Raw genomic sequence first — 16,497 nt, forward strand, 5'->3', positions numbered from 1 at the left:
GGGTCCGTCTCTTGGAAGCCGGAACCAAGTTCGCTCATTTAGATATAGGCTGCCAGAAACACAAAAACATTCTTGCTGCCGCTTTTGTTAATCAATCTGCGAACGATATCCGGGGGCATTTCCATAAGATAGTCTCTAACTGGTTGACCTTAGACATCTTGGAGTTGCGCAGGATCACAAACTTCGTATTTTACCAGAGGGAAAAATTAGCAGAAGAAGAGAAAGAAAGGAAGGAAGCAGAACGAGAGAGAGAGAGAGAGAAAAAAGAGGCATAGAACGGAAAGGAGGGAGGACTTGCAAGGTTTTGTAATGATAAATAGGGATAATGGGAGAAGGCACCACAAACCCACCCCAGGAAGAATAAAATGCCAGCGATGCGAGTTCGAAGAAAAAACTTTCTGCTGGCATTGCTTCCATTGTGGGAAGGAGGGACATATTAGTAGATATTGCAGGGAGGGTCGGAACAGGGATACCTGGAAGCAACATCGCCAACCAAGACCTCCCTTTCCAAGGGGAACCATCCATCATCAGAATGAGAAAAGGGACCAAAATTTGCCCTGATGGGAGCAACAGGAGTGCGACCTATCTTGACTAGAAAGCACGTTTCATGGGCTAGCTATTCCCTTAAAGGACGGCCCCGATGGAGAACCCCTTTTAACGATAACTATAGGGGGAAAGGTGTATGAATGTCTTATTGACACCGGAGCCACCTCCTCTCTTATCACTACGGCACCTTTTAAAGATTCAATAGTGCCTGGGGCCAAGGATAATGTAATGGGGGTGGGGGGAAAACTTATTCCAGTTGAATTTACAAACAACTTAAAGGTAGAGCAGTGGTTCTCAACCTTCCTAATGCCGCGACCCCCAACCATGTGGTCGTAAGTCGAGGACTACTTGTATTTCTCTGCAGGCAGGGCAGGAGGAGGCGTGCACGCTCCGCCTCCTCTCCTGTGGCTGGAGCATGTGGGTTTTCACGCGCCCAGTGGGTCTCCCATGAGTGTAGAAGAACAGACACGAACACGTGGTTTCCTCGGGATGGGAGCCCCGAACAAAGCCGAAGCATCCCTTTTATTGTGTTACCAGAAGGTGGGTTTATATGCACCTTGTGACCACATCACACCAATCACACTGTCACAACACAGCATATTAGCATATTGCACGTGCTACAGCTTTGTTTTGCTCATACCCCTATACAGCTGTTACACCCGGCACCAACAACACACCAAACACCTTCCTTTGCACTGCATGGCCATCGCCTAGCAACCGCCTCGGCCCGGGAGAGCTGCGCATGTGTGGTGCCACCCCCGCGCAGGCCGAGGTGTAGCTGGCAAGCGGCAGTGACGGCGCAGGCCGACCACTGGCACATTTTACTATGGTATGTTCAACTGGAAAGGAGGTCCAGCTGCCTATAGATCTCAGAAGCTTACCGGCCTCTCTGTGGGGGTGGGATCCTGCCAAAATAGGATTGCTGAAAGCAGCTACCTCGGTTACAATCCAAGTGAAAGCAGGACCACCACCATGCATCCCCCAGTACAAACTACAGCCGGAAGCGATAAAGCTGATAACAGCATACCTAAAGCAAGGGGTGCTGCGTAAATGCACTTTCCCTTGCAACACCCCAATTTTTCCAGTTCGAAAATCCAAATTAGACAGTGAAGGGAACCCTACTTATTGCTTTGTACATGATATGAGAACTGTGAAGAGTCACGTGGTACCAAGAGCACCAATAGTGCCGAACCCAGCTACCATAGTCACAGACATGCCGGCATCAGCCACCCATTTTACAGTAGGTGATCTCTGTGCAGCCTTCTTTAGTATTCCTGTGGACCCTGCATCACACTACCTCTTTGCCTTCACGTGGGACAAGCAACAATATGCCTGGACTCGACTGCCACAGGGCTACATGGAGTCCCCCACTCTATTTTCACAAATATTAAAGGAAGACCTTGCTTCCATTCTCCTACCATGCAAATCCACTCTAATCCAATACATGGATGATCTACTATTAGCTTCTGAAACTGAGGAAAATTGTAGGGCAGATGTCTACCACCTGTTGAAATGTTTAGGAGAAAAGGGGCATAAAGCATCACCTTTTAAGCTACAATACCTAAAAAAGGAGGTGTCTTACTTAGGGTATATTATTGCCCCTGGGATTAGAAAATTAGCACCCGGGAGAGTCAAGACCATCCTAAGAATGAAACATCTGCAAACAAAATGCCAAGTCCGTGCCCTATTAGGGGTCTTGGGATTTTGCTGCCCGTGGATTCCAGCTTTCGGGGAATTGGCGAAACCTTTTATCCAATTAATCGCAAAGGATCAACCAGATCCTACTGAATGGATGAAGGAATTGGCGAATAGCCTCAAAAAAATAAAGCAAACCCTGGCCTCAGTCCCAGCTCTGGGTCTCCCTAATTACAGAAAGCTTTTTTTCCTTTTTGTCCACAAATATAAAGGTGGTTCAAGGGTGTTGGCACAGAGATTCGGCCCAACACTCAGACCGGTAGCCTACTACTCTGTCCAATTAGATCCTGTAGCCAGAGGAGCAGTTCCGTGCCTAAGAGCCGTAGCTGCTACCGTAGAACTAGTTAAACAATCAAAGAACCTGGTTTTAGGACACCCCCTTATTTTAAGAGTTCCCCACGATGTATTTGCAATACTCTTAAAGTTGCAGACTCAGGCATTCACCCAACAATGCCTGTCCCAATACGAAGCAGAACTATTCACTTTGGAAAACTTTACCTTTGAACGCTGCAACACGCTCAACCCGGCAACATTATTGCCCATTAATCTAGCAGACAAAGTATTACATGACTACTTACACCTAGTCCAAGACGCTGAACTACCACGTCCTGACTTAACAGATGATCCCCTTCTGAACACAGACCTAGAATTGTTTACTGACGGCTCCTCCTACCTTCTTGATGGGACCCGTGTAACAGGAGCTGCAGTTGTCTCCCTGCATGAGTCAGTCTGGGCTTCCCCCTTTCCTCCATGCTACAGCGCTCAAGCGGCCAAGCTTATTGCATTAAAAAAGGCCAATATATATACAGATTCTAGATACGCTTTTGGAGTCTGCCATGCGACCGGTGCTCTCTGGAAACAGAGGGGTTTTTTAACATCCAATGGCCAGCCGATTGCTCATGCGGACCTCATATCTGACCTATTGAAAGCTATCCGACTACCCTCATCCCTAGCAATCATCCACTGTAGAGCACACCAAAAGGATGATTCTAGGGTCACAAAAGGAAACCAATTTGCTGACGTCACAGCTAAGTGGGCTGCCACTCACCCCCTGAAAGCATTCACTACTCTCCCTACATTACAATTAGGACCAGAAGTACAATACCAAGATCTGTTAGAACCTGGGGAAATAAAAACGTGGGAAGAGAAATGCGAGGCAATATATAGAGAAGGATTTTGGTGGGTCCCGGATGGGAGACCCATAGCCCCCAGATGTCTGCTACAGCTAATCTGTCAGCAGTTACACTCTAAAGGACACTGTGGGACACAGGCAATAGTAGATGCCATAAGGAGAGTGTGGTATGCCCCAGGGGTCTACAGTGAAGCCACTCGGATAGCCAAGACATGCCAAATATGCTAAGCAAACAATGCTTCCTCAAGAAAGGCAACGCACACAGGGGGGAGACCATGGGCCCAACGCCCCTTTGAAAAACTCCAGCTAGATTACATTCGGCTCCCTAAGAACAATGGTTACCAATATGTGCTAGTCTGCAGATACCAGCTCACCCACTGGGTGGAGGCATACCCATGCCGCCATGCCACTGCCCTGGAGACCGCAAGGCACCTATTAAAAGAACTTGTGCCCAGGTTTGGAGTCCCAAGTATTTTAGACATGGACAGGGGCACACACTTTGTGTTGCAGGTAATCACACATGTCCTCCAAGTGTTGGGCATTAAACAAGACCTACACACACCAGGACACCCCAGGTCCTCGAGGGGGGGGGTAGAGAGACAGAATAGAGAATTAAAGACTCTCCTAGGCAAACTCTGTCAGGAGACCCGCCTTCCCTGGCCCCAAGCACCACCCATAGCCTTGTTCCACCTTAGAACCTGGCCAAGGCGAGACATAGGCATCTCTCCCTTCGAATTATTGTTTGGTCGACCACCTGACACACTCAAAGGCCTAGACCCTCAGTCCCTCTGTTTAGAAAAAGGGGAGGTAGTCTTATCATCCTATCTTACAGCACTACACCAGGGGCTCAGAGAACTGTGGAAGCAAAGTGCCCTGACACAGACCTTACCATTAGAAGAAAACCTACATCGTTTTGAACCAGGGGACTGGATTTGGATAAAATCATACAGCCGCAAGTCATCACTACAACCAAAGTGGAATGGCTGCTAACCACCCAGACAGCAATCAAAATAGCTGAAAGGAATGCCTGGATCCACTGGACGCACATCAAACTAGCAGTCATAGACCACAGCATTATACCTGAGGCAACACCAAAGGTTCCACCCCTGAGGCTTGGAAAGAACCCAGAAACTGAAGAGTGGACACTAAAAACACTTTTTGAAACTGAAACAAATGGGGGAGGGAATTAAGTTCATCTTTGTTAAAATCCTGTATACTATTTGTATTGTATTTTTGTATTTGAAATGTACCTCTGGGTTCATGGAACCAAAATTATTTCCAGAAAAGGGGCATGTATGGGAGTATTTAGCAAGGGAAGTGCTAAACACCACAGATTTTTGCCTTGCTGGGCGTAGATCAGTAAAACACATCTTAACCACATGCCTGACGGGAGTAGCAATAGCACCAAAAGCCATCACTAATGACACTAAGTTAAGAGGGCACCCACTGACAGCCTCATACTACAATATTTTTGATTGGGGGACCAGTACAAACATAAAAGATAGCAGCATGCATATATTGCAAGTGGCAACTGTAACTCAAGCAGCTACTTGCTTCACACTGACCGGATGCCACATGCCTAAGGTCTCCAGCTGCTACAACCTCACTAACACTGAACTGGCTTGCAACAACATCAGGGCCATCATCTTCTCATACGGCTATGTGAAACTTCCTACAGGATGGTTTCTGCTGTGTGGCTTAAAAGCTTATTCCTACCTGCCAGCAAACTCCACAGGGGGTCCTTGCATGTTAGGGTGACTAACCATGCTAATGCCCTCCCTGCAAAGGCGGCAAAGGAGAAGCTTCCACACGTTACCTCCTGACTGTGACTCAAAGGCCTCCCTCTTCACCAAAGCTGAATATATTGCATTAGCTGTCTCTCTAGTGGGAGTGCCAGGACTTGCAGCACGGAACTCAAGGAATATAAACAGCCTGGCATGTACCCTAGCCAAAAGTCTAAACACCACCTCCCATGCTCTAGATGCCTTGAACAAAGAATTAAGGCAAGTCAGAGAAGCAACCCTCGAGAATAGAGCAGCTATTGACTACTTATTATTAAGGCACAATCATGGCTGTGAAGAATTCCGTGGGCTCTGCTGTTTCAATCTATCTGACCAATCTGGGCTAATTGAACAAGATATCAAACATTTAAAAGAACTAGCACAGAACATTGGACACAACCAATCATCCTGGAACCTTTCCTGGCTCTTCTCATGGTTACCAGACTTCCATTGGTTGAAAATTCTCATTGCTAGCGTAATCACAGTCATAGTAGGTGGAGCCCTCCTTTGTTGCCTATGCCAATCAATTCCTTTAGAATTAAAGTGCCTAAAGATCTGCATGACTCCCATCAGAGGCAAAGAACAGAGCAAGAAAACCTCTCTCATGATGTGCCAAATTGATCACGCTACCGTATATATGAACCAGTTGGGCTAATCACTGGTACACCAGTGATAGCCCAAAATGGGGGAATTGATAAGAGCTTGACACCCCCTCCCCACCCCAACGAGGGAATGACCGGGCAAACATAGGGAAAAAAACCAATAGGAACTAACCTGGTTCAGCAGCAGCCTGAGGCTGGATGGCAAATACTTAACACACACTGAATGGAGAACTGGCTAGCAGCAATTAGGATTAACAAATACACGACAATAAAGTAATTAACACCTTTTAGGCAGGATTAGGAAGGAAATTTGCTCAACAATAGTCACTGACCAGCAAATCAGGGAAGACAGATTTGAACTCACCAATCAAAAGTGACAAGTTTGGAAAAACTCATGTTTGAAGACCATTCTGTCTAGCTAGCCGGGAATTCATTGTCACTCAACCTTGATCTCCATGATTAAATCTCTCTTTCCAGTAGCTGGCTTCACAATCTATTTCTTCCGCGCTACGCCGTCAAGGAGAATCCCGGCTGGAAGAGCCAAACGGGGGAATTCCTCCCAACATGAGAATAAGTAATACTTACTAAAGAAAGTAGGAAGGCAATACCAAAAGAACTGTAGAACTAAAGTTACAGGTGGTCCTTAGCTTATGACTGCAATGGAGCCTGCTAATTATGGTTGTAAATCATAACAGTGATAAAGCGAATCACCCACATAACTGACCTGATTTTATAACCTTTTTTGTGGTGATCGTTAAGTGAATATCACAGTCCTTAAGCAAACCTATTATTCACTATAAACATTTTTGCTAAAAGCAGTAGTAGATACTGCTTTTTGGCAGAAACATCATACATTGTGGTAAAATGACTACCTACAAATAGCTGTAAATGCAGGCTGGTTGCCAAGCACCCAAGATGTTCATGTGACTGTGAGTAGTGTGTGTGCAATACCCAGCCATTTGAACATTGGAACTAATTTGTAAGTACCTTTGGAGGGGGAGTGTTGTAACTTGAAACAGTTACTAAGTGAACAATCTTGTCAAGGACTATCCATGTTGAAAAATTATCTACTTTTTCTAAAAGGAGGTTCCTCTGACTAGTTTTTCATTCTACCTTAGCCAATGGCCTACTTAGCTTCCTCTTTTGAATGGGTTGGCTTGTTTATATCTGGCCTTTGTTTGTGGTACACCCTGATTTGTTCTTTTTTTTTTTTTTTGGCCTGGCCCTATGAGAATTAGCATAGTTTTGGAACAACAATTTCAAGAGCCACAAAAGTTTATGATGTTCAACTATAGGTAGTCGCTGACCTATGACCACAATTGAACCCAAAATTTCCATTGCTAAGAAAGGTATTTGTTAAGTGAATTTTGCCCCATTTTACCTTTTTGCCAGTTGTTAATTGCTGCACTTGTTAAATGAATCATGTGGTCATTAAGTGAATCCAGTTTCCCCCATTGACTTTGCTCGTCAAAAGCTAACTGGGAAAGTTACAAATGGTGATCACATGACCCCAGGATGCTGCAACCATCGTAAATACATATCCTTTGCCAAGCGGACGAGTTTTGATCATGTCATCATGGAGATGCTGCAACGGTCCTAAAGTGAGAAATCTGGTCATAAGTCACTTTTTCAAATGCTGTTGTAACTTTGAATGGTAACAGAATGAATGATTGTAAGTTGTGAACTACCTGCAGTCATAATTTCCTGTTCTTGCTCTGCATTTCCTTCTGACAAATCCTAGAATTCCTTGCTACTGGGCATGTTGAATGGGGCTGATGGGAATTGATACAAAACATCTGGAGGGCAACATCTGCCTCCCCAGAATTTAGGGCAAAGAGCATTTTAGGCAAAGTTAAATCTACTGTGTTTGGCTTCTCTCTTTTTAGGAATGTGTAAAACATCTCAGAAATCTTTTTGACCTAAAGGCTGCAATAAAGAATTGTTGAAAATCCCAGAACAGCTGAAATACATTTATATTTTATTATACTTTTATATTCAATATTTAAATTAATAATTTTATTGCCCAGAGTCACTGAGGGAAATGGGCAGTTTCAAAATATGATAAATAAAATATGATATATAAATTATAAGAACTCCTGAATGAAACTTTATGCCCAATTCTAAGTCACACAATCATGATTGTGTTTCTGAAGACTGAGGGGGGAGAATTAAGCGTGTGCCTTGTGTCGGGCAAACTGTGGTTTTGTTTGAATTTGCCCTATTTCCTTGATAGATTCACTACTCCTGAAGAAGAATATGGTATATTAGCAAGCTGTACATAGAGCAAAGTTCAACCCACACCTAACCAAGACCTATTTATCTTCCAAGTTAAGATTCAATTGAAAAGTATTGAGTAGCTATTCTATCTTGCCCTTCTTTATCATTAAGGACAAAGTTCACTAAGAAAGCATCTGAAAACAAAAAATGATTGTAATCATGAGGTTACAATTGGAAGATGATAATAACCCAGCATAAAATCCTGGAAATGCTAACATGCTAATCAAGAACCACTAGTAGTTCCCAATGCCTTTCCCCACCCTGATCCCCTCTATGTGGGCTCTGCTCAAGCAGGAAACCCTATACCATTTCAGACATATGGTTGTCCGATCTCTTTCTAGAGTCTCAATATCTTTTTCCAGTTGCTTACTTTCTAGGCAGCTGGCTAAAATATCTGGTTTAGAAGAATTACAGGAGTGATGGACCTTCTACCCATCTGGAGGGCACCAGGTTAATGAAGGTTCTCATTGAATCATCAGCTGCCAGGAACAATTTCTCACAGGGGACCATCTTGTCCTCCAGCAAGGACAAAAATATGCAATAATAGAAAAGGCAATCTTTTCCCAGCAGTTTTGCTTCCAAGAGAGTAATAAGTAAAAAAAAAATGGGAATGTACAGTAATCAGCAAAGGAACTTTTCTGTGTCTACCCTCCCCCCTTTTAGAGGTACTCTATCTTTTAACAGGAGCCATTCCAAAGAGTATAATTCCTGCACAGATTTTGCAGAATTTGAAGGCAGGTACTGCAGCTGGAGACAGCTGGCTCAGATTAAGCCCTGGAATAATTTACAACCCAGTGGGAGGAGAGTTTCTTCCTCTTCTTACCTTCAAAGGCAAGAGGTCCCCTCTATTTTAACAATGGTAAATATGTCAGAACTTAAAAAGCATCTCCATACTTCTAATGTTGCTTCATTAAATATGTGCCACTAAATCAGAATGGCCTTGCTACAGATCACATAACTAACTTTCTGTAACAACTGTATTTGTTATTTGAGTCTTGGAACTCAGCACAAAGAACAGAGGTTCTCCACTATTCTTAAATGGTGAGTATAGGATAAGTGGGGAAGGGGCATCCATGACCTGCATTTGTCATAAGGCAGGGATCTTCAAACTTGGCCCTTTTATGACTTTTGAACTTCAACTCCCAGAATTCCTCATTCAGCATGCCTGACTGAGGAATTCTGGAAGTTGAAGTCCACGAGTCCTAAAGGCCAATTTTGAAGATCCCTGTCATAAGGCATTTAAAAGAGGGGGTGAGTTCATTGCATAGACATGATCACCTTTTTGACTCTTTTAAAGTATTTCACTCGCTCATTGCAAATGAATTGGTTGCATATCCCACTTATCTTTAAAGACTGAACAGACGGGGGGGGGGGGACTCAATACCGGACAGCAGGCAGCTGGCATCAAAAATACTTAGGGCTGATCAAAGTATTATGCACAATGAAGCAGCTTCTTCCAAGTGTAGCTGGTTTAAAGGTTTAATAAGGCGTTAAATTCTTTCTTATTCATTTGTCCAGCTACTTTACAATTGTGGTGTCCTTGGTGCTCTCTGAGCTTCGTGGTTTTCATGCAGACATTTCATTACCAAACAAGGCAACATCATCACTGATGATGTTACCTAGTTTGGTAATGAAATGTCTGCAAGAAAGCCACCAAGCTCAAAGAATACCAAGCATCTCACAGTTTAATCTTGAGGTACAAATTCTCTTCTCTTAGAATTCCCTATCTTATAATTGAGAAATTATTCATCAGCAAAATATTCCATCTTGCTGTATGGGGGAGGGGGAGGAAGAGAGATAAATTTGAGCCAGAATTCAATACTAAGATGAATGTACTTCTAATACAGGACATGTCTTAAAGCTTGTGAAAGCTTCCATATAAAAATACTGTTTGGGGGCAGGTGGCAATAGTTTTCTTTTTCAATACTGAAAAAATCATCATAGTCACAGATAATGCTAAACAGTTTCCAAGATCAAAGGCTGATTTCCAAGCATGTTAGAATCCAAATGAAGAATCTTAACTAGCTCGTAGATAGAATTTATAAATTGTATTCACATAATAGTTCTCTACACTAAACTGAACTGTGATTTATTTAATTAATCAAACTTTAAGGTCTACCCAAGACTCTTAACTATGATTTGCTATCAGGGCTGACCTGGCATTTGCAGATTTCCATAATGTGAATAGCCTTGGGCTAGATGTCCATATGTTCACTTAGCCACTGAGCTATGTAATAATAAATAGTAAGAATAAAAAAGAAATAAGAATGTTTCTTATATATTTCCCCACTTGACAAATTAATTATTTGGGATGTGCATCAGATTTGAGTTTAAGAAATGCTAAGAATCTAGTTCCTATTTCACCTCTGCTCTAACACACAAATGATTGTAAAGTGGACTACCCTTTGAGGTAGTCCAAACAAGAAGCACAACTATGAATACTAACTCTACCATTATTGTAAGATTACATTTAAAGAAACTTGCAAGTCTGAAAATATTTCTTTCCTCCTTTACTTTTACTTCCCAGAAAACTAGGGGGAATCTCTTCTGAAACACTTCTGTGGCAGCCTAAAAATATACCTTTTGCATGACAGTTATCTAGTTTGCATTCTTCCTGCTGTCTCTCATTCTCACATAGCATTACATTTGTCTCCCTCTTTCCATATCTACAATAACCTTGCATTTACTTACAAGGTATCATAAATAGAAAATGCAATATGCTTGGAAATAATACCCCAATATTAAGTTTACACTGATAGGCACCTGATTGTATCACTTACCCGTGGTTTCAACAATGCCTTCAAGGATTACGACAATTTCAAACTGCTCGCTCCTTAGGGATCTTTGTGAGAGGGCAAAAAAAGGACTCTTATCACTGATTTCATGACAGATGGTTAGAGGAGAAACGAGGAACAGTTGGTCGGCCCCAGTTCCAAATCCAACATCAAGCTCGCATTGGTCTAGTGGCAAGAATTCACCTTCTGGTGTCTGTCGTGACTAAAGATAAATTGAATAAAAAAGAAATAATCTCAGCAAATTAAGAACTAATTTTACAGCAGCAAAAGGAAGAGAACTCTTTTCAGTAATATTCAAAGCACTTTGCAGACTACAGAAGTTTGATAAAAATTAACCTGAGAGAGATTTTAAGGTGAAACTCAATGGCAAAATGGAGTTTATTGGGACAGATTTAAACTCAGCCCCCTTCCACAGTTTACTTAGCAGTTTGGATCATATTCTCCATGAAGGACACGACCCATTCCTCCAAGCACAAGTGGTAGGGCACAGCATCGTCATCGTTAGTCATTCAGTCCTGTCCAATATTCGGCCACTCTATGGATCAGCACTCTCCATGCTCCTCAGTCTTGCATCACCTCCTTCAGATCTGCCATGATCATCCTGGTGTCATCCTTTAGATCAGGGGTCCCCAACCCCGGTCCATGGACTGGTACTGGGCTGCGGCATGCCAGCAACTGGGCCGCACAAACAAGCAAAGCCCCATCCATGAGATGCAAGCAGCACACAAAACCATGCACCCTCCAGTCCGCGGAAAAACCTCTCTCCACGGAACTGGTCCCTGGTGTCTAAAAGGTTGGGGGCCTCTGCTTTAGAGTGTCCAGCCAGCAGGTACTGTACTAGGGCGGCCCTTCTTTGTCCTCCAATCACTCCCAGTTTTGTGTATTCCATTCATTGGCAATTGACGAAGACACATGATGAACAAACAAGCTCTTTATTACTCTTCTCCTACAACCAAGCAAGCAATAAAAGGCACGCAGGCCCTGAATCCAGACAGTGTTAACCAATAGGAACCGGCTGTTTTCGCACCTTGCGCAAGCGCACAAGGCTGGCGCCAACCAGTCTGGTCCCAGGCAGCTTTTGGTTTGCCCAGGACCTTCTGAGCCTGCTCACTACTCCAGCAGGCTCAGGATACAACACCCCTCCCCCCTAGATAAAACACACCTTAGATGGACACACAGGTACATTGTTCAAAAGGACAGGGAGAATGAAGTTACACTGGCCTGCACACAGGGAAAATACTTTGACAAAGGATTATTTAACTAAACAAAATGCCCAAGATCATAATAGTATATGACACTCTGTGCTGAGTGTTATCCAACATCCTGCTACAGACTAGCAAGGTTCCCTTCATATTGACAGAAACCTCACATAATCTCCCAGATGTTTGGGTGGGCATTTGGCCCGCTGTGACCTTCTAATGGCCGGTGAGTGTGCCTGGCCTACCTGTTCGCCTGCCAGGCTAGGCAGGCCAGGAATTTGATGCCCCAAATACCCAGTGACCCACCCAGCTGCTGACTGGCTGGACCCTCTGAGTCCAAGCCAGTGTACCTTGGGGGGGGGGGTAGAAGTCCCCAAGTCCACAATGGACTCCTCTTGGGAACACTGTCCCTCAAGCCCAAGGCGAGCAGTTGGAGTGGCCTGCGGAAGTGCCCCAGTACTCCTTAGCCCCGTGAATGTGCCAGAGATGCCAGAGTCAGGGGCTGCCTCCATGGCAACCCCCTTTGCTACAGACTTCCTTTTTGGAGCAATAGCTGAACTGTGAGAGTGCCCCTGATGGGGGTATCCACCGGTATGACTCCCTGTCTGGAGCACTATCTGAAGTATTTGGATTATGTGGATACCCCCGGTGCAACTCCCTGTCTGGAGCAATAACTGATGTGCAGGGTGACCCCCTTTCTGGGGAATTCCTGTTTGGTGCACTTGTTGAACCTTGGGATGACCCCCAAACAGCCTCAGTAGCCTTCTCAGCAGCTTGTGGGACATTGTTAGGCCAGGGAACCTGTGGCCCAGAATGCATATTATGGTCCTCCTCCCCTCCAGAGCAGAGCCAGGAGCGGAAACGTGGCTGTTAAGCCTCCAGCGCAGTTGATCTATGTGTCTGCGAATAACTCATCCATCATCCAAGGCTACTTCATATGACAGTGGCCCAGAGACCTTGCATACCTTGCTGTGACTCAGAGATGTCCAGGCCTATAGTTCCTTGCCCAGACCGGATCGCCCACCTGAAGTCTCCTAGATGCCCGTGGTTGTGACACCTGTGAAGCCGCCCGGTCTGGGTGCAACCTGTCCAGTTTGGTGAGGCGGCGACCCCAGTGGAGTTCTGCTGGGCTCTTCCCTGTGGCTGTGCAAGGTGTGGTGCGGTGTGCAAGAAGGAAATCTGCTAACCTGTTATGCCAGTTACCGTCAGTTTCTTGAGAGCATCTTTGGTAGTGCGCACCATCCTCTCTGTTTGACCGTTAGAAGATGGGTGGAAGGGAGCTGAAGTTGCATGCCAGATCATGTTGGCCTGAAGAAAAGCCTGGAATTCAAAAGAGGTAAATTGGGGCCCATTATCCGAAACCAGGACATCTGGAAGTCCATGTGAGGCGAACAGTCCTCTCAACACCTGGATGGTCCTGGCAGTAGTAGTGGAGGAAACAGGAGCAACCTCTAGTCACTTGGAATGGCTGTCAACGAGGAGAAGGAAGAATTGCCCCTGAAAGGGCCCAGAGTAATCTATATGTACCCGTGACCATGGGGTTTGAGTTTCCTCCCACCTATATTCTGGGACCTGAGGCATTTCAGGCCTTGACTGCTGGCACACTTGGCACCTATGCACCTGTGCCTCGATGGCTTTATCAAGTCCAGGCCACCAGAGATGGCTGCGTGCAAGCGCTTTCATCCTTACTATACCTGGATGTCCCTCATGAAGAGAGAGCAAGATTCTAGACCTCAATGAGGCTGGGATGACTATCCTACTACCCCATAACAGGCACCCTTTGAAAGTGGAAAGTTCATGCTTTTGCCAGAAACTTTGAAACTCTGTATCTGGACACGTGTGAGGCCATCCTGACAACACCCATGTGTGTGAGTGTGTGATCAGTGGCAGTTTCTGCAGCCACATCCCTCGCATTGAGGAGAGATTCAGGCAACTCCTGAATTGAAAGAATGTTAATAGCAGGAGCAGGATCTGCCTTATTTGTTTGAGAGGTAATCTGCTGAGGCCGTCTGCGTGGCCCATCTCTTTTCCAGGTTTGTGAATGAGTATATAATCATATGCTGACAGGAAAATTGATCATCTCAGCATATGTGGAGAAATAACATGTGGCGTCTGTTTGTTAGTTGTAAACAAACCCAGCAGAGGCTTATGGATTGTATAGACTGTGAAATGGTGGCCATATAAGAAATCATGGAATTTCTTTATGCCAGCCACTATGGCCATGGCTTCTCTGTTCATCTGAGTGTAATTCCGCTCTGCAGATGACAGAGTCCTTGAATAATATGCTACAGGGACTTGTGTCCCATCAGCCTTCAGGTGGCTAAGTACTGCTCCCACCCCATAAGGAGATGCATCGCATGCGATGCATAAGGCAGTTGCTCATTGAAATGCGCTAATACAGCATTTGAAGAGAGCAAGGCCTTAATCTCATTGAAACTCCTTTCATGGACTCTCGTCCACTGCCATGGAGCCTGCTTGTCTAAGAGCCAGTGTAACGGCACTGCCACTGCAGCCTTGTGTGGGAGGAATGTGTGATAGAAATTTAAGAGCCCCAAGAAAGCTTGCAGCTCACTCTTGGACTTGGGACTTGGGGCCTGCTGAATTGCTTGAAGCTTCGATTCAGCAGGTTGGGTGCCTTGGGCATCAATCCTGAAGCCTAAGAAGTCAGTGGAAGTAACTCCTATTTTGCATTTGTCTTGCTTCAATTTAAGGCCTGCTTTGCGGAAACGAAGCAAGACAGCACTTAACCTTTCTGCTAAATTGTGAGATAACTCCCCAGCAATGAGGACATTGTCGAAGTAGGGACAGACCCCAGGAATACCCCGAAGTGTGCATTCCATGACACTTTGGAATATTCCAGGGGCTACATTAATTCCAATTTGCAGTCTCTTAACCTTAAAGACCCCCCTGTGTGTTACAATCGTCTGGGCCTCTGCAGTTGCCTCATCAAAAGGTAGCTGTTGATAGGCCTGAGCCAAATCAAGTTTTGCAAAAAAAAATGCCCCCCCTTGAGGGAGGCCAGAATGTAGCTTACAACAGGCACTCGATATGTGTGCTGTTGCAACGCTTTATTCAATGTGCACTTATAGTCTGCGCATATGCGGACTTCTCCATTAGCCTTTAAAGGCGTTACTATGGGGGTTTCCTATGGACTAGAGTCCACAGGTTCCAAGATGCCTTGCTGGAGCAATTTGTCCAGCTCTGCTTTTGAGAGCAGAAGGCACCCTTCTAGGCTTGACCCTGATGGGCATGATTGTTGGATCTAAACGTAATGCAATGGGGGGCCCCTTATAGGATCCTAGCTCTAACTAAACATATCAGCAAACTCCTTGCAGACTTCTGCAAGGCCCAACATTTACAAGTTGTGAAGCCCAGTCACTTGGATTCCAAGAGCCTCGAACCAATCGAGTCCAATAAGACTCGTGCATTCACCCCCAACTACCACCACATCCAGGAAACCCTCAAAATCCTTACACTGCACTTTGAGCATGGCCTCCCCCTTCATACTGACTTTGGAATTCTGAAAGTCAGTGAGTATTAAATTTGATGGCCTGAGTTTAACTCGAAGGCTACTACTGCTGCAAATCCTTTTGAAGGTGTCAAGTGAAATGATTGATAGAGCGGACCCTGTGTCCAACTCCATCAATAAGGGAACCCCTTGCAACTTCACGTCAATGCTAAGTTTTTTCTTCAGGGGCTTGTGTGTCCCTGTCCTCAGAATACTCCTGCGCGATGCATAGAAACCCACCCTATGTTGGCTGAGGACCCTGGTACCTTTCTGAAGCAATTCTTCCCAAGGTTGGACCTTCTGGCGACCCAAACAGATGGAGGCAATGTGGCCTTGCCTGCCACATGCCCGGCAAATGGCGGAGCGGAATCTGCAGTCAGCTTGCTTGTGGCATCCTCTGCACCCGAAGCACTGAAGAGATGCTGGGGCCTTGTCTGGACACCCCTTCGGCTTTCTTTCTGCTGGCTGGTGAAGTCTGTCCACCTCCTCTTCAGGATCCGCTTCTGAATCTTCTTGAGCGTCCTCTTGATGGACAGTGACGGTGGCTGGAGGGTTCCTGGCGAGCCGCAAAGCCTTCACAGCGCCACCTGCTGCTTCCTCAGCTGCAACCTCTCTTAAAGCATCTTGAAACAATACCACTTCTTTCGCAAAGATCTTCTGTTGCAGTTCTCTACTTCGTAGGCCACACATGAAACGATCTCGCAGCCTCTCTTCCAGGTCCTTGAACTCACAAGGCCTGGCCACTTGTCTTAAGGCAGCAATAAAGTCCACAGCAGATTCACCCACCCTCTGGTCTCTCTGCTCGAACACATGCCTCCAAGCGATGACAGACAATTTAGGCTGGAAATGTTCCTTCAGCATCTTCTTCAAATCAGCGTACGTTACTGACTCCAGAACTGCAGGGGCCACCAGATTTTCCGTGATGTCAAATGCTTCCTGTCCACAGGCACACAGAAGCGTTG

General features: G+C 45.2%; 1 protein-coding gene across 3 annotated transcripts in view; it reads right to left on the bottom strand.

Annotated features, from left to right (window-relative positions):
* Positions 1-16,497, bottom strand: part of LOC120313700 (G protein-activated inward rectifier potassium channel 1-like) — a 38,687-nt gene that overhangs the window by 13,217 nt on the left and 8,973 nt on the right. For all 3 annotated transcript variants that reach the window (XM_039355869.1, XM_039355868.1, XM_039355867.1), the window contains exon 2: positions 10,814-11,030. In XM_039355869.1, coding sequence (XP_039211803.1) covers positions 10,814-11,030 — 217 coding nt within the window. The remainder of the gene's footprint in view (positions 1-10,813; positions 11,031-16,497) is intronic.

Source organism: Crotalus tigris, unplaced genomic scaffold (genome assembly GCF_016545835.1).
Source record: "Crotalus tigris isolate CLP2741 ecotype Arizona unplaced genomic scaffold, ASM1654583v1 scf7180000018762.419966263:882430, whole genome shotgun sequence".
Classification (NCBI taxonomy): Eukaryota; Metazoa; Chordata; class Lepidosauria; order Squamata; family Viperidae; genus Crotalus; species Crotalus tigris.